Below are 22,275 nucleotides of genomic sequence, written 5' to 3'. Positions count from 1 at the left end.
TTTTAATGATGGTTCTTGTTTCTTTTGGCTCTGCATGCGTGTGTCTCTCAGCCTCTGGTAGAGTCTAGAAGATGACCAATGGTATGTGATCGTCTCAGTGCTGTGAAAGAGGAGTAGCTACCTTGCGGCTCCGGAATTGCTCGCAAGCCAGTTGCACCTCCAACACAGCTGCCATGCGAGAGCCGTGCTGCGTGACAAAGAGGGTTGTGCTGGTGTGGTGTTTGCTGTGGGAAGAAAGCCAGTAAGGGCGCGAGTGGTGGCCGTCCCAAGTTGTCCTTGGATGTGCAGAATCCGTTTTTGTTTGTGAGTCATTCTGCCAAGCCATCAAGGGGCTGACATTTCATTTCTTTCACTTGGAAACCCGCATCCTAAGCAGAAGGATTAGAGAGCTTGTAAAGCCTGGTGGGACTTGAGGCAGTTTTTGGGACTTAGAGGATGCGTGGGGTTTGACTAGGAGGGGGAAAAAGGCAGCGTGCAGTTGGGTTTGAGAGGCCAGCAGCCTGTCTCAAAGGGGTCTTTTGGTGACAATGCGAATTCTTGTTTTTGAAGCAGGGACATATATCTGGACAACTTCAATGTCTGTGTATTTGTTTGCTCTTCAGAGTCTGCGTGGTTTGAATGACAATCCTCTCCAAATGGGGATAGTCACTCTCTTGACTGGCCTGTAGAAGGCAAGTAAACATCCTGTCGCTGTCCCATTTGGAATTCAATGTACTGGCCTTAGTTTCCCGAAGCTCACTCTGTTTGGATGCAAGTCTAGTTGCAGATGTTCCTGTTACACCTTGCAGTAGAACACCCAGCGTGCAGTGTTTATCAGCAGTAGATCACAAAGCCCTCGATAGAGGAAGTGCTGGTTGCTTGTCTGTTTTCTAAATAATGCAACTGATAAAGAGAAACAAAAGAAGTCTTGTACAAGTAGATGGAAAAAAAAAATAATTCCAAAGCTCCCAGCTCTTCATTCTATCCCAGTCTTGCTGCTAAGAAAGAACGGTGCTGGAAGTTGAGACGATATTGTCACATGTTGATGTGTGCAACCGGGGCTGTAGTCAGAATAAGTCTTGAAAAAGCCTTTCTTGTCCAGAAGGTGAATTCTTGAGAATTCCGTGGGAGAGGACGGATACAAAGCTCACTTCTCTCTCTCCCTCTCCTGGCAGGTACTGCACACCAGAAGAAAACTGTCAGGAAGAGGAAGGAGCAGCAAAACAAACCATCGCAGGGGTAAGCTTGTGTTTTTCACAAGGAAAATAGAGCTATTTGTGATCAGAAACTTCAGCGCTCTTCACTTCACATGACTTACTCAACAATATCTGTATTTGCCCAGGTTGTTTTTTCCCGGGAAAGCGGGAGCATTATTAGATGAGTAGCGCTATGGCAAAGTGTTTTCCTCTGCCATTAATTTTGTTTCTGGATTATTAGGAGCACACTACACTATAGCATTTTGATTCTTCCCCTTTAATGTGTTGGGTATAGCCTCAAAATCTTTAGCGCACAGCCTTAGTTGACCTGCAAAGCTGGACTGGGGTGTCTTTAGTCGTATCTTGTTTGCTGGGATGGGAAGTACATCTCCGACTTTCACCTCTGGTCAGGATTGAGGTCAAAAATAAAATTTTAATCATGGAAATCAGAAATCGTAGTCTCACTCTCAACTTGATACCTACACGTGGAGGCTTTGCTGGGGTTCTTAACGCTAGCCCAAGCCAAACGAGCTCTCTGCCTCTCTTGCCTCCGAGTGCAGCACTCCATGGGTGCACAGTTGGAATGCAGTTGTCAATAAAAAGTAACTTTGGAGTTTGCTGTTTGGATGGGTGTATAAAAACCCTTCCAGTTTTCTATATAAGCAAGATTTTCTGTCCTGTCCCCGAGCAAACAAATCTGTGCTTGATTGCTAGCTTAACATCCATTTGTCTAACAGAGGCAGCGTGGAGCTGAAATCTCAGAAGATGCGTTATTCCAAGGACATCCTACATGTGTTCGGTCCACAAAGTCAGCCAGCCTCAATGTGGAAGAAAAGAAAGTGCCAAGCCTGGGAAAAACAGCGGAACGCTTTCCTCCGCTCACAGAGGTACCGTAGCCGACAGTCTGTGAGACAAAAGAGAAGGTTGTGACAGAGCTGCAGGGAACTCCTCTTATTCTCGGTGGTTCTTAAGGCTCTTTGAAATCTGAAGAACTTGCATTGAACCTGTTAGTGAGTGTCTGCGGCTGTGACTTTGCAGTGCGAGGGTCAGCACTAAAGCTGGTTTGAAGGATTTCGTGTGCTCCAGCGCTCCTTCAGTTGTGCTGCCCTGAGGGTTTGTGGGCCTTCTGTTAGCAGGACAAAAAATGAGTCCAGGTTGAACACCAGTCTCCAGAGCAGTGCTAACCCGACTCATCCAGTTATATTGGATGTGCCTCTTGTCCTACAGTAGTGATAGAACCTGAAAGATCAGCTTGTGCTGATCCGTGGTGCCGACCACCAGGGAGTGGGAGTTCAGTTTCCCCTGCTTGTATGAATTTTGGCTGCTTTTATTCTTCGGAGTTGCAGTCTAATTGAGCTCCCCCCACCTTTTCCTGCCTGTTGAAGATTGACTTGGAAAGGGCGAGCAAATGCAGAGTTTACAAAGTCTGCAGCGTTGATGCTGGGTACAAGGGAAACCGGGTGGTTTTCTTATTTTGCTCGCCCAGATTCAAGCAAGGAGATGCTATTGCAGATCAGAGTGTTTTATACCACCATTTGTAGTGGTTTCTTTGCATTCCCTAGGCAGACTTAGATGGGAACGTGCAAATTGGGACCAGTTGCGTGCACAAGATGGACTCCCCATTGCCTGACTCCAGTGTAGCTGCCTCAGTTTCCCCCTTTGCCATTCCCTTTGAAGTCCCCCACCTTCACACTCTTTCAGGCTCCTGACTTAGCTGCCTCGGTACGGAGGATGCCCTCTGGGGTTGGCTTAAACCTGGGTATTGCGAGGGCCGCGGGAGCACGTGGGAAAGGAGTTTGCCAGACTTGTGTTCCATCTTCAGCTGCTTTAGCGTGTTTGCTGAGTTTATGGGTTTTATCCCAACGTCCTTGGTGAAAAGAAATGGCAGCAAGCCTGGGCTCTAAAGTTCAAAGTTGGGATGCTGAAACCAACCAAGCAAGGCAAAAGCGCTATCGCTCACTGAGCCAAGAAACCGTCGAAGGCAGTTGCTCTGTCACCTGAGCTGAATTTACAGGCCGTGTTTCAGTGGAAAGCTGCCCCCAGGTCAGCGTGCTCCATGCTCTGTTTCACAAGTCCTTCCCCATTGAATTGTTCCTTTCAGGCCATGGAGAGAGAGGTCAGTGCCGCATTTGGCAGAGGTGAGCCAGATGAGATCATGAGCAGTGCCTTCAAACTAAAGGTCACTCGCGAGGACATCCGCACGCTCAGGAACCTTTGCTGGCTAAATGATGAGGTAAAACCAGCTGCAGCACAGGGACAGTCTCATTCAGCCTTTATTGAAAAATACCCCTCCGCCGTGTACAGAAGTCCCGTCAACGTTCTTTGACGACCTCCGCAGCAGAGCCTAGAAATCTCTGTACAGGTCTTATTTGAGGTATTGAAGGGTCGATCGTTTCTGGAAGTTCTGTTACTTCTTGTATGACGCAGCTTCCAGGAGTTCGTCCGGGTTATTGGCGTGGGGGGCAGGTGTTTTGATCAAACTGCCGATGTAACCCCATGTGAAATTCTGGGAACAAAAGCCTCCAGCTGAGGCTGGAGTTCTCTCCGCTGCGTGCTTAAGGGTGGCCAGAACAGAGGTGGTGCTGTATTTTTGGTTGGGGAAGCCAGCATCTTATTTTTACACCTCACGTTTCCTCTTTATGGTACAGGTCGTTAATTTCTACATGGGTCTGCTGATGGAAAGAGGCAAGAAGGAAGGCTATCCAGCAGTCCACGCTTTCAGTACTTTCTTTTATCCCAAACTAACATCTGGGGGCTACGAAGCAGTAAGAAGGTGGACCAGAAGTGTGGATGTCTTCAAGCAGGACATCATCTTCGTGCCTGTGAACTTGCGAGCCCACTGGACACTAGCCGTGAGTCCCACGGAGCTTTTTCTGTAGAATTGGACGGGGAGCAAAAACTGGCAAGAGAAGTCATTTAGGTGTTGGGGGGTGAGCGGCACAAGGTTGTGCTTTGTCTCACAGTCACCTTTTAATAACAGGTCATAGATGTCAGAAAGAAGACCATCACGTACTTGGACTCACTGGGACAGAAAGGGGATGAGATTTGTCAGACTTTGCTGTAAGTAACCGGTAACTGCTCCGTCACTGCTTTTATGGTGTGAATGAGGAGAGGGTTTTTAGATTTAGTCCCTGTAAGGCGACTGCAAGTTTTCACATGGCTTGTAGATAACCAACCAGGAATCTTGGCGTTGCTTGCTGCGAGTTGTCTGGCATCGACTGCTTATCTGGTGTCACAGCGTCCCCTCCACCCAGGGTCTGGGGTACCTGGACTCTGCCACCTTCCCGTGATAGGCACAGCCAGATACGCCATAGCCCTGTGGCACACGTGTGCTGACTTTGTTAGTAATCAGTAAAACCGGGCTGTTGATGGGAGGGAAGGATTTCAGGGATTTCAGGATGTTTCAAGATACCAACCAGACTGTAAAAGGAATGTGGTTCTTCCAAGAGCTTTTTCACTCCTCCTTCTTTAAGAACTTTCAGATGGCAGCTCAGTAATGTTGGTGTCCCGGGGTATATACGCTTCTCTTTGTGATCAGCTGCGCCGACACTCTTACTCTCAGCTACGCTCTTTTAGCCTTTTCTTCTCTCAAGACCTGTTTTCCCCCCCTACTTGTGCTGTTCGTCCTTTCTACAGTAGTGCGCTCTGTAACGTGTTCCTTCTCAGGTTGCCTCTACCTCTTCTGTTCAGTGTCTTACACAAAGCCACCGTATTTCCCTCCGGCTTCCCAGAGCAAGCCACCTTTGTGTCCCTACTGGGTTTTACTTGTATTTCTGACATTCCCCTTCGAGACGGATACCGTGTGGCACCTTTCCGTCATACACCTTTCCGGGTGTTATCAGCTGGCGCGGATACACCTCCAATGGAATGGGTGCGGCTTGTGCAAGCGGGCATCCTTAGATGTCTTTGCCGTTGACGCAGGAGTAGTCAAAACCCTTAAGCAACAGCTTTGTAGCCTGAGAGCCGCCCTACAGAGATAAACCGCGTGTTGCTTCAGTCCGGTGCTCTCCTGAACAGTTAACAGCCCGTGCCTGGGAAAGGGCATAACAATAGGTCTGCATCAAATAGTTTTTTACCTCGAGAGGGTTCTTCCAGCACCCCGTGGCTTGAGAACTTCCTCAGCCAGAGGGGTTGGCCCAAAAGCTTCTGTATTAGTTCTTCCAGACGTGCGCGCAGGGTGTGGGATCAAGGCACTCGGTGGAATTATGGCATTACGGTTCCTTGCTTGGTTTTTCTCTTTTTCCTCTAGTAACATGTGATTTGGGGTTTTTTGACCTCTCCGAAGCAATGAACTTAGGTTTGTGTGGAAGTCTCTGTTGGAATTGTTGGTCTCATTCTTGACCATTAGCTCACAGCCTCTCCCCGTGTTTGTAAATTGAAGATTGGGAAGTTTCCTCCCAAATCAGCCTTAAATCAGCTGCTGTGAGGATCCTCTGATGTTTTACCATCCTGCCGTTCGTCTTCCTGTGATCCTTCAGCCGCTTTGTTTTGTTGTTGGCCTAAATTACAGAGATGAAAAGGGATTTTTTTTTTTTTCCCTTTTGTTTTAACCAGCCGATACCTGCAAAAAGAAAGCTGGGAAAAAAGAAACCTGGAGCTGAATGTTTCGGAGTGGACTCTTCACAGCATGGAGCCACGTGTACGTGAGCACCCCTTGGGTTTGAAATGGGAACTGTCAGTGCTTCTTTGGGGCCCAGATCCTGGCACGTGACAAAGCAAAGGGTTGAGCTGATGTTTCTCAAGGAGTTAATAGTAAAAAGCAGTCCCTAAAGACTGGATTTAAGAAAGGTCACTTGAGAAAGACGCCGTGCAAACCTCGAGACGCCTCGCAGGGAGGAGGGCTGCTGCCCCTTCTGGGCCTGCCAAGAATTTGGATTGTAGTGTCCGAGTCCGGGAGGCAGAGGGGAGGGATGGTGCGCAGTGAACTGGGTCTGTTCCTCGTGGGCGGGAGTGGGTATTGGGGATTACGCAAGTAGGGTCAGGAGTGTGCGGTGAGCGCAGTGTCGGTGTGGGGAATGTGCGCTACTTCCAAGTTGCTTTTCTTTTGAGACAGAGGGAAATCCTCCATCTTCTTTGCATTCCTTAGGAGATCCCTCAGCAGCTGAACGGAAGCGACTGCGGTGTCTTTATGTGCAAATACGCAGATTACATCGCCAGAGAGAAACCGTTCAACTTTACCCAGGTGAGTGAAGGTCATAAACCCCTCCAGCCCCTTTCGCGCAGGGACAGGAGCCGGGGAGGTTACGCAGCAGCTCTTAATTGTGTCCGGGGCAGGGGCTGAGGTTTCGTGCCCCGTTTTGGTGCGTAGTTGCTGGGGTCAGAACTTCCAAGTGGCCTGGGCAGGGCAGAGCTGTGGTTCTCCATCCCCACCTTTGGGAGCTGCTGCCGGTGAGATTCCTCTTGGGCAAGATACTGCCGCCGCTTATTTTTATTGATTTTGTTTTATACCGGTCTTTTGTTAGTGTGCTTGTAAGCTGTCGCGCGGTCAAGTCAATCTCGTTTTGTCGGGTTGTCGTGTCACCCTCTTAGGGGCCGCGTGGGGTGTTGTACCCAAACGGTTGACAATTCTTAAAGGGAACTTCCTATTAAGGACTCCGCTGGGCGTTTATGCGTGTTTTCCGCCTCTTTCTGCCGTGACGTCGTTATTTAATGGATTTCTCTTCTCTTTTCAGAGTCACATGCCGTACTTCCGCAAGAAGATGGTGTGGGAGATAATCCATCAACAGCTGCTGTGACACGTGGACAATTAGAGTTCTTATTTAGTGACATTTCTTAGACCTTTGTTACATTTCTTAGACCTTTAGTTACATTTCTTAGATCTTAGTTGCATTTCTTAAAGCTTTAGTTACATTTCTTAGACGAATTTTCCTCTTTAGGTTATGAAGTAGAAATTAAGATGGTTTTTTCCCCCCCCTTCCCCCCCCCTTATTTTGGAGACAGTAACTCTGGTGTTGTTTTTTTTTTTTTTGCTGTCTCCAGGGAGTTATTTAATGTGAAAAGAGAAGTATTTATTTCTTTATATGTTTAAAATATTTATTTTAATAAAAAGAGCCTGACTGGAACGAAACTCTACCTGGTAATGACAGAGGGAGATTTATTCTTTCTTTTTATTTAACTGAAAAAAAGTTGGATGTAGCGATGTGGTTTTTCGCTCCCTCACAATCCCCCAGGAAGAGGATTGGAGCCAGGATGAGTATCGGAGCACAAAAGCCACGAAGCGATGGTCACAACGTGCTGAAGGGGCAATCGGGGTGTCGTTCAGCGGCAAGATGAGCAAGCAGCATCCCGAAAATCCGCCCCTGGAGAGGGGTTAGTGGTGTACGGACGCTCTCTGTGTTCTGTAAACCCCCCATGGGGAGCCCCTGCTGCCCCCTTGGCAGCGCCCGGGTGGCTGTGACTGCTGAAAGCCTCCGTGTGTGAGGCGGTGGGGACATTGTCCAGGTACCACTGTCCCCTCTGCCTACAGCGTCACGGGGTGGGCTCTGGCCCTTTGGCATGTCCATATGTGCCCACCAGCTCCCCTGAGACCACCCCAGGGGGCAGAATCATCCCGCTTTGGGCCAGCCGTGTTGTGCAGGAGCTGGGCCTCGCTTCTCGTTAGGGAATGGCCTTTGGGAGGTGACGAGCTTGCGCTTTCCCGTGCTGCCGGGAGAGCGTGGGTAGAGCCACAGCGCGAGTGACACCGCTGCTGCCCTCAGCGGGGCTGGAGGAGATGTTCCTCCTCTGGCTTTGCACACTTGGCATGCTGCCATGTGTCCTGTGACATGGTCCTTGTGCACAGGGTGGCCGTGGTGGGGGCTCAGCCCCATCCTTACAGTGCTGGGGAGCACGGGGCTACCAGGCACAGAGTCCCTCCCCCAGTGAGGTGCTTTGGTGCGTTGAGGTGTTAGATGGGGTGGCACAGCCCCTGCCCGCCCCGGGAGGGGGGACACCACCTCTCCGGTGGCACTGGATGGGTGGGAGGGAGGGAGGGAGCAGAGCTGTGGGAACCATGGAGAAAGGCGTGGGGGTGTCCCTCATCGTGGCAGCCCCCAGCAGCCCTACCCCACCACCCGGCCACCCCAAGGGACATCCAAGCCCCATCTTGGTCCTCTCCCCGTTGGGTGACGCCCTTCCACCCACCCCAGAGTTGCGCTCCTCTCCTGCGGGGGGGACGCCCAGCGCTCGCCTGGCTAGAGAAGCACCGCGGGGGGTTGGTTAGGGGGCATCTGAGCTTCCCCATTACACGGGCCTAATTACTGTGCCGTTAATAACCATTAATAACCACTTTGGCTCTGCTAACCAACTGCGGCGAGGCCCCCACCCCGCTTTAGCACAGGCTTCCTGATGCCAACGCCTCCCCGAGCCACTGGGTAAAGCGACGCCTGGCAAGAAACCACCACCACCCCCAAAAATACCCACAGCACATCCCCCACTCCCCACCCACCCCTTCTCCCCCCATCACAGCCATGGGGCAAACTCCAACCACCACCACCCCCCAATCTCAGCTCGGCCGTGACCCCCCCGAGACACTGGAAAGAGAGCAACGGAGAGCGAGCTCAGGCTCGTGTGAGCTGGAGAGATTTCTCTTTGGGTTTTGATGTTGTTGGTGGGTGGGATTTGGTTGGTTGTTTTTCACAGAACACTTTGCAGTAGAGGACAAAAACGTGGTGTCGCAGCCCCCGGGGCCGGCGCTGGCACCGCCATCTCCCCCCACGGCCCCCCCCCTCCCGCGGCTCCTGTCCCTCCTCCTGCCCGGCGGCTGTTCCCACTTTCTCTCCTTGGTTCGTTTGTGGTTTTTTTTTTTCTTTTCTACCTTTCTTTTTTAATATGTGGGGGTTTTTTCCGTTTTCCCTTTTTCTTCTTTCTCCCTTTTGTTTTTTGCTTCCCCCTCCTTTTTTCCCCTTTTTTCTTTTTCCCTTTTTTTTTGCTTTCCCACCCTTTTTTCTGTTTTCCCTTCCCCCCTGTTTTTCTTTTTCTTTGTTCACTTTTTCCCCTTTTTTCTCTTTTTCCTTTTTTTTTCCTTTTCCCTCCCTTTTTCTCTGTTTCTCCCTTTTTTTCCCTGTTTTTGTTTTTCTCTTTTTTCACTTTTTCCCCCGTTTTTCACTTTTTCCCCCTCTTTTCTTTTCCCACCTCCCCCCCCCCTTTTTTTTTCTCTCTTTTTAAACAAGCTCTCTCCTGAAGGAGCGGCCCCTGGCTCTCCGCTGGCAGAAGAGCCTACGGAAGAGCTCTGGCACTGACACGGGCAGGAACACCCACTCACACATCGCAGCACAGCAGTTAGTTTGGCAACACCCCCACCCCCTGTCACAAGTGAGACCTGCACAGACAAAAGGCTCCTGAGTGAGGGCACTGGGGCAGCCCCACCTTAGAAGCAGCAGAGGAGCAGAGCCGTCCGGAGCCATCAAGAGCACAGGAAGGGCTATTCAGGGCCTCATTGTCTGCGCCGAGTGACCGTCTGCTGAGAACCGCTCTGGCGGCTCAGAGCTCAGCCCCAGCAGCAGTCTGGAGCCAACGGGGAAAAGTACACTGGGAGGAAGACTGGCAGCCTTCCTCCACAACGCCCCGGAGAGAATGACCACAGTGCTGCCTATCCCCATCGCTTTTCCAACTCGTTTCTTTTTTTTATTAGAAAATTAATTAAAAAAAGCGCTCCAACTCTCAGGTTTCCAAGGCACACAGAATCTCTAAAAGGGTGACACAAGCGTGAGGTGCTGAGGTACCCAAACCTGCCCACGTTAGTCCAACTAAAGGGATAGCGTCGGGAGGCGAGGGAGGAGGAAGGGGGAGGCTGTGGGATGGAGAGAGCCCTCCCCGTACCCCTCGGCTGTGCATCCTCGCAGCGCCGCGGGCAATGGGGGGCTGTGTGTTTGGGGGGGTCTTTGGTTTGCTCCCCTGACCTGCTGGGGGTGGGGAAGGGGGGGGGATGTCTGGCGGCGGGGTTACATTCATCGGGCGGTGCTGGGCGGCACGGTGGGAGCCTCCCTTGCTGTGCTGCGAGGCCGGGGCTCCCGGAGCGTGTTTCTGCTCCTGCTGCTTCACCTGCTGGAGCATTTCCCTCATCTTGCGCTGTGCAGTCTTGGGGAGGGGAGGGGAGGGGAGGGGAAAAGCAAGAGGTGGGGGTCAGGGCACCGCTTCTCCTACCACCACCCACCCCCGAGCATCTCACCGCTCCCAACTTGTCACTCTGGACAAGCCGTAATTAATTCTGGGGGCGTTTTTTGGGTGTTTTGTTTTGTTTTGTTTTTTTAACTTGTCCTTCCTCCATCACTCCTCAAGAGCACCTGAATTTTTTAGGGGGGCTGCCATCCTGCTCGAGTGGACAGGAACCAATGTTATGGAAGCTGCACCCAGGTGGGATGCGGGTGGCTTTGCCAGCGCCAAGGATTCCATTCATACTCTGGATGCTGCTCTGCACGGCATCCAAAACGCTTATTTTTAGCCCAATCGAGCCAATCTTTAATTTCAGTGCTCGCACAGCCGGGGGGAGCTGCCGAAACACCTTCAGTGCATCTTGGGAGCACAGGGACCAACCAAAAGAAGAGCAGCGGGATGCTTGGGTGGTGCTGGGCTCAGCCACCCCGCGCCTTTCCTCGGTGGATGAAAGCGGCCAGGGAAGATCAGGAAAAGCCACGGCCAAACTGTACCTGACTGGCAGAGAAATGCCCAATGATTTTAACAATGACCTCCTCGTTCTCGTCCGGGGTTTGGTCTCGTGGCACATGAACTTCCGCACTGGTTAAGTTTTGCAGTTCATTCACCTGGAGGAAATCACAAGAGGCTTCTGTTGTGGAAGACCCAAAATCCTCCAATGCTGCTGTCACCACGACACCAGGCACCCTGTGTGTCTCCCCCTTCCTTGGGACCAACGAGAACCACCACCAGGACATGGGGGCTGAGGGTCAAGACATTGCTGAAAGCACTGAGCACCCGGGATTTGTCCCCCTGGGGTGGGCAGGGGTGATGGGTGATGGGCAACTCTGCGTCCCCGGGGCACCACCACCTTTGCCTATCACACGGCCGGCGGCGAAGGAAGGCACCTTGATGTGGGCTTCAAGCTTCACTTCTTCTTTCGAGTTAAAGAAGTTTGCCTCTTTCAGCTTCCCAAATATTCACCCCTGGGCCTGGGGAGGAGACGGACAGGAAGGAAAACCATCCGGCAGCACCCGCTGTGCCCCTCCATCCCCAAAGCTGATGATGTCCCCACGTCCAGCAGCATCAAAACCATGGTACCCAGCAAAGAGCTCCCCCGGCGCTGAGGGAGGCCAAGCCAGGCTGGCAGCACACTGGTGACCACAGGGACGCTCTTGACTTGGCCCCTACTGTCCCCCCACCCACAGCCTCCACCCAGCGCACCTTGAACTGAGCCTCGGGCAGCCCCATGATGATGACCATCCGCTCGCTGGCCTCAGGACCTTCTGCCGGGGCGATCTGGGGAGGGATGGGGGAGAGGGAGCATGAGCGCAGCCCCCACTTCGGCAAGACCTTCCCTCGGTGGGATGTTGTCGTGGTTTAGGCCAAATCCACCACTGGGGACCCGAGGGACCCCAGACGGGACCGACAGATGCTCCCCTCTACCCCTCTACAAAGAGAGAGGCAGAGGAGGAAAAAGAGACTTAAGAGTTTAGAAGAAACTAAACTACTTTAATGAAATATTAATAATAAAATAAAAAGAAATAATGAAAAATATATACAAAACCGTATCAAGCTCCCGAGATGACAATCACGTCACCGGCTGGCACTGGGGCAGTCCCAGGCTGGACTCAGTGGCGGACGGGAACTGGATTCCGGATCTGGAGTCAGGATTGGGATCACAGGCAGAGAGAGTCCTCCTCAGACGTCGGCCATTGAAGGAAGAGCCCCTGACCCTTTGGTCCCTCAGCTTTTATACTGAGCATGAGGCAGATGGGATGGAATACCCCGTTGGTCAGTTTTGGGTCACCTGTCCTGTCCGCTCCTCCCTGCAGGTGGGACCCCACTATGCTTTTCCGCTTCCGACCCTCCAACGTGGCACATAACAAAGTTGGTTGGCCTTGGCTGTTATGACAATAAGTGTAAGCAGGAGCCTCTCTGCATCCCATGCCTGGGCATCAGCTATAAACAATTGGCCTTATCACTCTGAGAGAGTGAACACTGTCTGCACAATATGCAGTTAATTTCAGTTGTTAGAAGAGGCCCAGCTAAGAAGCGAAGTTACTGAACAAAATTGGTTCTGTTTTACCTCAAACCAGGACATTCCACCCCTTATTCCATACCATTTGCATCTTGCTCAGATTACTATTACTTTTATACATCAAATTTACACACACATAGTTATATATGATATGGATATATGCAGGTCACTCATCTACGGTTTATGTTTATATACAAATTTTTAAGTCCATTTAGTTCATGATTGCAGGATCTCATCTCAGGGCAGGAAAGATGGTACAAAATTCATTCTAGTTCGTGCCCATGGGTAGCATGTTCATCTTGAAGAGCTTGCTGGACGCCACTTGATGAAGTTAGCTCAGGTTTCATCACCACTGTGTTATTCTGAAAAACACTTATTGAACATTGTTAGTATTATGTAGTGATCAGCATCATACAGCTCAGGATTGTGTATTCTCACCAAGGGTTAAATTCCCTTGAGGTACACATTGAACTTCTCCATCCTTCAGCATCACCCACCAAGTACATCCAGGTCCTTGGGCAAAAACAGTCCCACGAATGGGTTTGCTTTTGCCTGAAGCAGGAAAAACCCAAACAGTTTTCCCTAACAAATTCCTTTCATGCACCACAGGGACTTTATCCCCTTCTACAATATGTAAAAGGTCTGATTGAGCAGGACCAGCTCGATTGATGGATCCCCTGGTGTTAACTAACCAGGTAGCTTGTTGTAAATGCTTGTCCCAATTTTTAAAGGTTCCACCTCCTATAGCTTTTAGGGTGGTTTTTAACAGTCCATTGTATCGCTCAATCTTCCCAGAAGCTGGTGCATGATAGGGGATATGATATATCCACTCAATACCATGTTCTTTTGCCCAATTACTTATAAGATTGTTTTTAAAATGAGTCCCATTGTCTGACTCAATTCTTTCTGGCGTGCCATGTCGCCACAAGACTTGCCTTTCAAGGCCCAGGATGGTATTCCGGGCAGTGGCATGAGGTACGGCATAGGTTTCCAACCATCCGGTGCTTGCTTCCACCATTGTAAGCACATAGCGCTTACCCTGGCGAGTTTGAGGGAGTGTGATGTAATCAACTTGCCAAGCTTCCCCATATTTATATTTCAGCCATCGTCCCCCATACCACAAAGGTTTTAACCGTTTAGCTTGCTTGATTTCGGCGCATGTCTCACAGTCATGGATAACCTGTGCAATAGCGTCCATGGTTAAATCCACGCCTCGGTCACGTGCCCATTTATATGTTGCATCCCTTCCTTGATGACCTGAAGTGTCATGGGCCCACCGAGCTAAGAATAGTTCACCTTTATGTTCCCAGTCCAAGTCTGTCTGGAAAATTTTAGCAGCCTGATCCGCTTGCTGATTGTTTTGATGTTCCTCAGTGGCCCGACTCATGGGTACATGGGCATCTACGTGACGTACCTTTACGACTAGGTTTGCTAGCCGGTCGGCAATGTCTTGCCACAGCTCAGCAGCCCAGATGGGTTTACCTCTGCGCTGCCAGTTGCTCTGCTTCCACTGCTTTAGCCACCCCCACAGAGCATTTGCCACCATCCATGAGTCAGTATAAAGATAGAGTATTGGCCACTTTTCTCGTTCAGCAATGTCCAATGCCAGCTGGATGGCTTTTACCTCTGCAAATTGACTCGATTCACCTTGTCCTTCAGCAGCTTCCGCGACTCGTCGTGTAGGACTCCATACAGCAGCTTTCCACCTTCGATGTTTTCCTACAATACGACAAGACCCATCAGTAAACAAGGCATACTGTTTCTCATTATCTGAGAGTTCATTATATGGTGGAGCTTCCTCAGCACGTGTCACCACCTCCTCTGGTGGCATCCCAAAGTCTTTGCCTTCGGGCCAATTTGTGATCACTTCTACGATTCCTGGGCGATTTGGGTTTCCTATTCGAGCTCGCTGCGTGATTAAGGCAACCCACTTACTCCAGGTAGTATCGGTGGCATGATGAGTAGAAGGAACTTTACCCTTGAACATCCAGCCCAGTACTGGTAATCGGGGCGCCAGGAGGAGCTGTGCCTCAGTACCAATTACTTCTGAAGCAGCTCTAACTCCTTCGTATGCTGCCAAGATTTCTTTCTCAGTTGGAGTATAGTTGGCCTCGGAGCCTTTATATCCCCGACTCCAGAATCCCAGGGGTCGACCTCGAGTCTCCCCTGGTGCTTTCTGCCAAAGGCTCCAGGTAGGGCCATTGTCCCCGGCTGCGGTGTAGAGCACATTTTTAATGTTCCGTCCAGTTCGGACTGGTCCAAGGGCTACTGCATGCACAATCTCTTGTTTAATTTGCTCAAAGGCTTGTCGTTGCTCAGGGCCCCACATAAACTCATTTTTCTTTCGAGTCACTTCATAGAGAGGTTTCACAATCTGGCTATAACCTGGAATATGCATTCTCCAGAAACCCACAACACCTAAAAAGGCTTGTGTTTCCTTTTTGTTAGTAGGTGGGGACATAGATGTTATTCGGTTAATTATATCCATTGGGATCTGGCGACGGCCATCTTGCCACTTGATTCCCAAAAACTGGATTTCTCGTGCAGGTCCCTTGACCTTACCTCTTTTAATGGCAAAACCTGCTTTCAGAAGAATCTTAATTATTTTCCTACCTTTGTGGAAAACTTCTTCTGCTGATTTACCCCACACAATGATGTCATCGATGTATTGTAGGTGTTCTGGAGCTCCACCCTTCTCCAGTGCAGTCTGGATCAGTCCATGGCAAACAGTAGGGCTGTGTTTCCACCCCTGGGGCAGTCGATTCCAGGTGTACTGGACACCCCTCCAGGTGAAAGCAAACTGTGGCCTGCACTCTGCTGCTAAAGGAATAGAGAAAAAGGCATTAGCAATGTCAATTGTAGCATACCATTGGGCTGCCTTTGACTCCAGTTCATACTGAAGTTGTAGCATATCTGGCACAGCAGCACTCAGTGGTGGTGTGACTTCATTCAGGCCACGATAGTCTACTGTTAATCTCCAGTCCCCATCAGACTTTCGCACTGGCCATATAGGGCTGTTAAAGGGTGAGCGAGTTTTGCTGATCACTCCTTGGCTCTCTAGCCGGCGAATCAGGTTATGGATGGGAATCAGGGAGTCTCGGTTGGTGCGATACTGTCGTCGATGCACCGTGGCAGTAGCAATTGGCACCTGCTGATCTTCAACCCTCAGCAGTCCCACAACAGAAGGGTCATCTGAAAGACCGGGTAAGGTAGACAGCTGTATAACATCCTCAGTCTCTACAGCTGCTATACCAAAAGCCCACCGATACCCTTTTGGGTCTTTAAAATACCCTCTCTTGAGATAGTCTATGCCAAGGATGCACGGAGCATCTGGACCAGTAACAATGGGGTGTTTCTCCCATTTATTCCCAGTTAGGCTCACTTCAGCCTCTAATACAGTCAGTTCTTGAGATCCGCCTGTCACTCCAGAAATGGTGACAGTTTCTGCCCCTTTATGATTCGATGGCAATAGGGTACACTGTGCACCAGTGTCCACTAGGGCTTTATACTTTTGTGGCTCTAATGTGCCAGGCCATCGAATCCACACAGTCCAATAAACTCGGTTGTCCCTCTCCTCCTCCTGGCTGGAGGCAGGGCACCTCTAATGTTGACCGTAGTACCTACGATTATCAGATCGGTTCCTACCTGGTCCGTAGGATCGCCTACCGTAGGTTGGAGCAGCCTTCTTCCTGTCAGAATCCTTTCTCCTACCTGCTTCATTTTGCAACTCAAGCACCCGTGCCTGTAGGGCTGAGGTAGGTTCTCCATCCCACTTCTTCATGTCTTCTCCATATTCACAGAGGCAAAACCACAGGATATCTCGCATCGGGTTTGATTTGTCTTGAGTTGGAAGGTGTTTTTTCTCTTGAGTAGGAGGGCGTTTCCTCTTAGCAGCTGCAACATGAGTCTGTACAGGGAAAGAATGGAGTTTTTCCTCCACCTTGGTTAGTTTATCAAACAGTTTATCGGTTTGCTCAACTAATTTCTGGGTCATTTGCTCTATTTTCTCAGTCAGTTTCTCAGTCATTTTCTCGGTGGTCACAGTCAGCTTCTCAGTCATTTTCTCAGTCATTTTCTCGGTGGTCGCAGTCAGCTTTTCTATGGCTGCCACAGCCATTTCTCTCAGGTACTTAATTCCTTTTTCCATGTTGGTCCATTTACTTGGACGGCATACGATATCGTCCTTAAAGGGATACCTGTGCTTTATGGCTGACACCAGTCGCCTCCAGAGACTGAGAGTGCTTGTCTTTCTCCCAATCTCTTTATCAATACCTCCATCCTTGGCCAGGTTTCCCAATTGCCTAGCTTCTCTGCCATCTAAATCTAGGGTATCTGCCCCATTATCCCAGCATCGGAGCAACCAGGAGACAAGTGTTTCACCTTCATGACGACTAAAGTCCTTCCTGATATTTCTCAGATCTTTCATAGAGAAGGATTTAACAACTACCTCTACATCTGAGTCCTCCTGTGGTGAGGCTGCCCTAGAAGGGGCCTCTCCAGCATCTGCTCTAGAAGGACTCTGGCCTCTGTCTTTTTTCAAAGGTCTCTTTCCCTTATCTGGTCTTGAAGGACCCTCCCCTGGATCTTCTTCAGAACCCTCCCCCAAGCTATCTGACTTGAGGTGGTCTTTGTCGTAAGGGGTAGGGGAAGGAGTTGACCTCTTCTTCTTCCTCCTGGTTACCGGGGCAGCTTGTGCCGATTTTGATGGAGTTTGAGTAGGTTTGGTACTGGTTGTAGTGGCTGCAGTAGCTTGTGCCGGGACGGGCGGTGGAGGGGCCGGTGTTGTTGCGGTGGGGGGGGCGGCTGCCGGTGGTGCCGGTGCCGTTGCAGGCGGCGGCGGCGGCGGCGGCGGAGGCGCCTGTGCCGTGGTGGTTGGGGGGGCGGCTGCCGGTGGTGCCGGTGCAGGCGGCGGCGGCGGAGGAGGCGCCTGTGCCGTTGCGGTGGGGGGGGCGGCTGCCGGTTTTGCCGTCGCTCTGGGGGGGGCGGCTGCGGCCGGGCCGGGCGGGGCCGCGGTTTGTGCCGCTGCAGATCGCCGAGCGGCTGCGCGGGTCTGAGTGGCGGCAGCGCACGGTACCCTACAGCTACCCCAGCACAGATGTTTCACAATAAACCACCCCTGCACCACATTCAGAAGCACCAACAACAAAATCACGATCTTAACAAGGTACCAGTCCTTATCCTCAGAGCCCAGAAGGTTTCCATGCCCCAGCTCTGAGGGTGTCACATTAGCATAAGTATCAAAGGGCGAAGTAAACATTCCCCAGGTAGAACCGACAGTATAATTAATAACAGAATCCATCACCTGATGCCCGAGATATACAGGTAGAGCCGTTACCCAACTCATCGTGTTATACATCTGAATTGCGAACCACACCACCATAGCACCTTTAAACCTTCCCATAACAAGACAAAGAATAAATAAAGTTTGCAATGCATTTGACAGGTTAGACCAAGCTGACTGCATTAAGGTCCAACAAAGCTGTTTAAAGGCATGATACATGATTTTATCTAAGAACGACATAATGCGAGCTGTCTGTTCTAATCTCGGAGCAAGTTGGAATTCAAACTATTTGGACAATTTATCACAGCTCTGGTGGAGCACTGTTCGTGCCCCACGTTGGGCGCCAATTAATCTGTCGTGGTTTAGGCCAAATCCACCACTGGGGACCCGAGGGACCCCAGACGGGACCGACAGATGCTCCCCTCTACCCCTCTACAAAGAGAGAGGCAGAGGAGGAAAAAGAGACTTAAGAGTTTAGAAGAAACTAAACTACTTTAATGAAATATTAATAATAAAATAAAAAGAAATAATGAAAAATATATACAAAACCGTATCAAGCTCCCGAGATGACAATCACGTCACCGGCTGGCACTGGGGCAGTCCCAGGCTGGACTCAGTGGCGGACGGGAACTGGATTCCGGATCTGGAGTCAGGATTGGGATCACAGGCAGAGAGAGTCCTCCTCAGACGTCGGCCATTGAAGGAAGAGCCCCTGACCCTTTGGTCCCTCAGCTTTTATACTGAGCATGAGGCAGATGGGATGGAATACCCCGTTGGTCAGTTTTGGGTCACCTGTCCTGTCCGCTCCTCCCTGCAGGTGGGACCCCACTATGCTTTTCCGCTTCCGACCCTCCAACGTGGCACATAACAAAGTTGGTTGGCCTTGGCTGTTATGACAATAAGTGTAAGCAGGAGCCTCTCTGCATACCATGCCTGGGCATCAGCTATAAACAATTGGCCTTATCACTCTGAGAGAGTGAACACTGTCTGCACAATATGCAGTTAATTTCAGTTGTTAGAAGAGGCCCAGCTAAGAAGCGAAGTTACTGAACAAAATTGGTTCTGTTTTACCTCAAACCAGGACAGATGTACCCCCCCAGCGCAGGACAACCCCCCCATGCAGGAGCATCCCCTCCCACCCGAGCCAGGGTGATAACCAGGGTGCTGCAGGCCTGGCCTTCTACTAATGACAGGCTGGAGAGGTGGGCCCATGCCAACCTCATGAAGTTCAACCAGGCCAAGTGCAAGCTCCTGCACCTGGGTTCGGGCAATCCCAAGCACAAATCCAGGCTGGGTGGAGAATGGATGGAGTGCAGCCCTGGGGAGAAGGACCTGGGGGTGCTGACTGATGAGAAGCTCAACATGAGATGGCAACGAGTGATCACAATCCAGAAAGTATCCCAGGCTGCATCAGAAGAAGTGGGCCAGCAGGGCGATGGATGTGGTTCTGCCCCTCTGCTGCACTCTGGGGAGACCCCACCTGGTGTACTGTGTCCAGCTCTGGAGCCCCCAACATAGGAAAGACATGGACCTGCTGGAGCAGGGCCAGAGGAGGCCATAGAGATGCTGGAAGGGCTGGAGCCCCTCTGCTGGGAGGACAGGCTGAGAGTTGGGGTTGTTCAGCCTGGAGCAGGCACTGGCCGGGGGGGCTCCATACAGACCTGAGAGGTACGCCCAGGAGCTCTATGGTGGGAGAGAAAACGAGGGTCAGTGACGGCCCCAGAGTGCCAGACCCTTCCCAGCCACCCCCAGCCCAACGCAGAGCAGCGTGCCACCACAATGAGCCCGGCAGGGACATGGGGACAACCCTTCAGGCCCTGAAACCCCCCCTCATGGAGCACGGGGGCACCCGAGGGTGCATTGGGGTGAACTGTGGCCCCAACCCAGCACAACAGGGCTGGGAGGCGGACGGGGGCACCCAGGTACCCCCAGTTCCTCCCTGCTGCCATGTTTCTGCTCGTGTCCTGCCTTTGTAGGGGGAAACTGGCCCCAACAGCCTTTCAGAGCAGCCGCAACCCCGCAAAGCTGAAACCGTGCTGTGACCACCATCGGTCCCCTGCACAGAAAGTAGGGGATTGGCGAGAACTGAGCACCATGTCTGGTTTGGCTCTGATTTCCATCATCGTTTCACTTTTCCAGGTCCAAGAGAAGAGAAAGCCAAGGCTGAGGAAGATGTTCCCCCAAGACCTGGTCTGGGGACAGGGGGGAAAGCAGCAAGCAACCCAAGTCAACCCAACCCAAAGCCTCGTCAACTCTTCCATGTCCCAAATCCATCAGAAACTTCCCCTGGCAGTAGACACAACTCTCTCCTGCTCTGTGTTCCAGCAAGTGCAACCAGATGCTACCTGCAAACCACCATTTCTCATGTGGAGAAGGAGCAGAGCCAGCTCCCCTGCCCATGCTGGACGCCGCTCTTGCTCCCAGCCCTTGATTTAAACCTGCTGTGCCCATGTTCAATTAGCTACGGCTTACGCTGGACCCTAATCTCCAGCTGTGTGCCTTAAAGCGTCCGCCTAAAGTTGTCTGCACATCACTGTTTCCTATCCTCCATGTGCCAGTCTTCTCCACCCCATGGTGGCTCTGAGCACCCTCCTCTCTGACCAGGCACCGTTTCAGCCCTTCGGAGTCACTCTTTCCCTTCGTGCCCTGCTGTCTGCCTGCAGCCTCGTCGGCAGGCGCCGGGCACGCAAGTCCTTGCCTTGCACCGGAGACTGAATTGGACTCAAGCACGCTCAGCTGTGAAAATCAGGAACTTTATTTCTACAACCGAGTCAACATCAGCCCTTCTGCGCTCAGAGGAGCGCGGGCAGGACAGAGCAGGCCTTGGCACTGAGGCTGCCTTTGGCTCAGCAGGCATTGCCCCGGAAGGAAATGGTCGTGGAACAGGGCGGCCTGCTCTGGAGCCTCTTCGTCACGCTGCTCAAGCCTTTTTCCCCCACAGGACCTGCAGCAGCTCCTGCACCCGAGTAAAGAATTCCACCAGCTTCTGGAGTGGAAATGGGCAGGAGCTAATCGTGCCCGGTGGTGTTGGTGTTGGCCTTGGCCTCTGATAAGGGGTTGAGGCAGTGAGAAAATGACTCCAAGCCCGTGCTGTTGGAGTACCCCTTACTGCTGGGCTCAGTCCCATCTGGACCAGGATCCAGTTGTAGAAGTGCTGGGTGGAGGTGTAGACTCCGGGCCGTTTGGCTCTGGCACAGCCTCTCCCCCAGCTGGTCACCCCAACAAGCCAGAAGTAGTCCGCGTTGTTGTCTTTGCACACCAGAGGACCACCGCTGTCACCCTGCAGGGGAGGAGAGAGGGTTGAGGTGGTGGTGGGTGGCCGCTGTCAGCACTCTGGCCGGCTCCTTCTCTCTCCCAGCACCTGCCAGAGCTCTGCTCACTGCACACAACGGCTCTGCTCCGGCGCTGGAGCCTACAGAGCCTCGTCTGGGAGGGGGTGGAGGGCCTGTAAGGTCGGGCGCTCTCTCATCTCTGCACAGTGCTCCCGGCTGTGTGGAAGGGGGATGCTTTGGGATCTGGACCTATGGGCTGCCGGGAGCACAGGATGGGCTTTCTGGGCAGCGTCCCCGGGCTCTGGGACAAGGTGGGCACTGGGCAAGGACCTGCAGCTGGGGAAGGGGAGGTGAGCCCCAGCAGCGGTGGAGACCCAGCAGTAGCAGGGTGACTTGCCAGGCCAAGCATGTGCCGGGCGATGTTTGGGCGTTGCGAGAGGGCTGCCGGTGCTGCTGGGGCTTGACTTGCAGCACGTCCTACCTGGCAGGTGTCGATGCCACCCTGCGGATAGCCAGCACACAGGTTGTGGCTGTGGATGGCCCCTCTGTACCACCCGCTGCTGTTGCAGAGGTTGACATCAATGAGCTGGACCTTGGCCTCCTGCAGGACATCCGTTGACCCTGCAGCTGTGAGCAGAGAAAGCAATGAAGCCCCAGCAGCTCCCCCCCTGCCTGGGTGAACCCCTTCCCTAGGGCTTGGCTTTGCGTCCTGAAGGCACTGTGCCCGTGTTTCCCCTCTGTCTGGCTTTGGGCGGTGGGTCAGCCCATTCTCTCCGGAGGCATACGTCCCCGCAGCCTGACTGCGGCTTTCGCCTCTGCTCTCGGGAAGCCCAACCCCTCTCCCCAGTGTGCCGAGCTTGCACTCAGGACACCAGCACTTTTGGGGAACTCACATCTTGCAGTGGTGGCGCCCCAACCGCTGACGTAGCAGGTGTGCAGCTCTGACACTCTAAGTGAGGCGTCGGGCACACAGGCAAGCTGGGTGTAGTAGTTGCACTGGACGGGCTGGTCCAGCTCCAGCAGGGCGATGTCATTTCTCTGCGTGATATTCCTGTAGTGCTCGTGAACCAGCAGCCGCTTAATATGGCGCACTTGGGCCTCGGGGCCCAGCCGAGTCAACTGGGTGGCCCCGATCACCACGCGCCACATGCTGATGTGCCTGGAAGGCAGATGGAGAGGGGGGTCAGAGGGAGCGGAGCCACGCGCTGCAGCAGCCCCGCCGTTCCCTGCCTTCTGCTTCCCAGGGCAGAGAGGAGAGCAGTGCCACGCAGGCTGCCACCGCCCTGGCATGCCTTAGGCACGAGCCATGTGGCGCTGGAGGCTGCTAGGAAGCAGTGGCCCGAGCCCAGCCTTCTCCTGAGCAGTCTCTGGGCTGGGCTCGGCAGTGCCCAGGCA

The 22,275-nt window shown here is 52.2% G+C and overlaps 1 protein-coding gene across 1 annotated transcript; it reads right to left on the bottom strand.

The window, feature by feature from the left end:
- Positions 1-20,528: 20,528 nt before the first annotated feature.
- On the bottom strand, positions 20,529-21,971 carry LOC309684789 (acrosin-like; the record flags this gene model as incomplete). The annotated part of the gene is made up of 3 exons (XM_082500651.1): positions 20,529-20,888; positions 21,362-21,501; positions 21,759-21,971. Coding segments are annotated over 3 exons (713 nt in total), but the record flags the coding sequence as incomplete, so codon positions are not given.
- Between the last annotated feature and the right edge of the window lie 304 nt (positions 21,972-22,275).

This window comes from Vanellus vanellus, assembly GCF_965231255.1.
Source record: "Vanellus vanellus genome assembly, contig: HAP1_SCAFFOLD_258, whole genome shotgun sequence".
NCBI classification, from domain to species: Eukaryota; Metazoa; Chordata; class Aves; order Charadriiformes; family Charadriidae; genus Vanellus; species Vanellus vanellus.
This window is presented reverse-complemented; position numbering and strand designations above follow the sequence as displayed.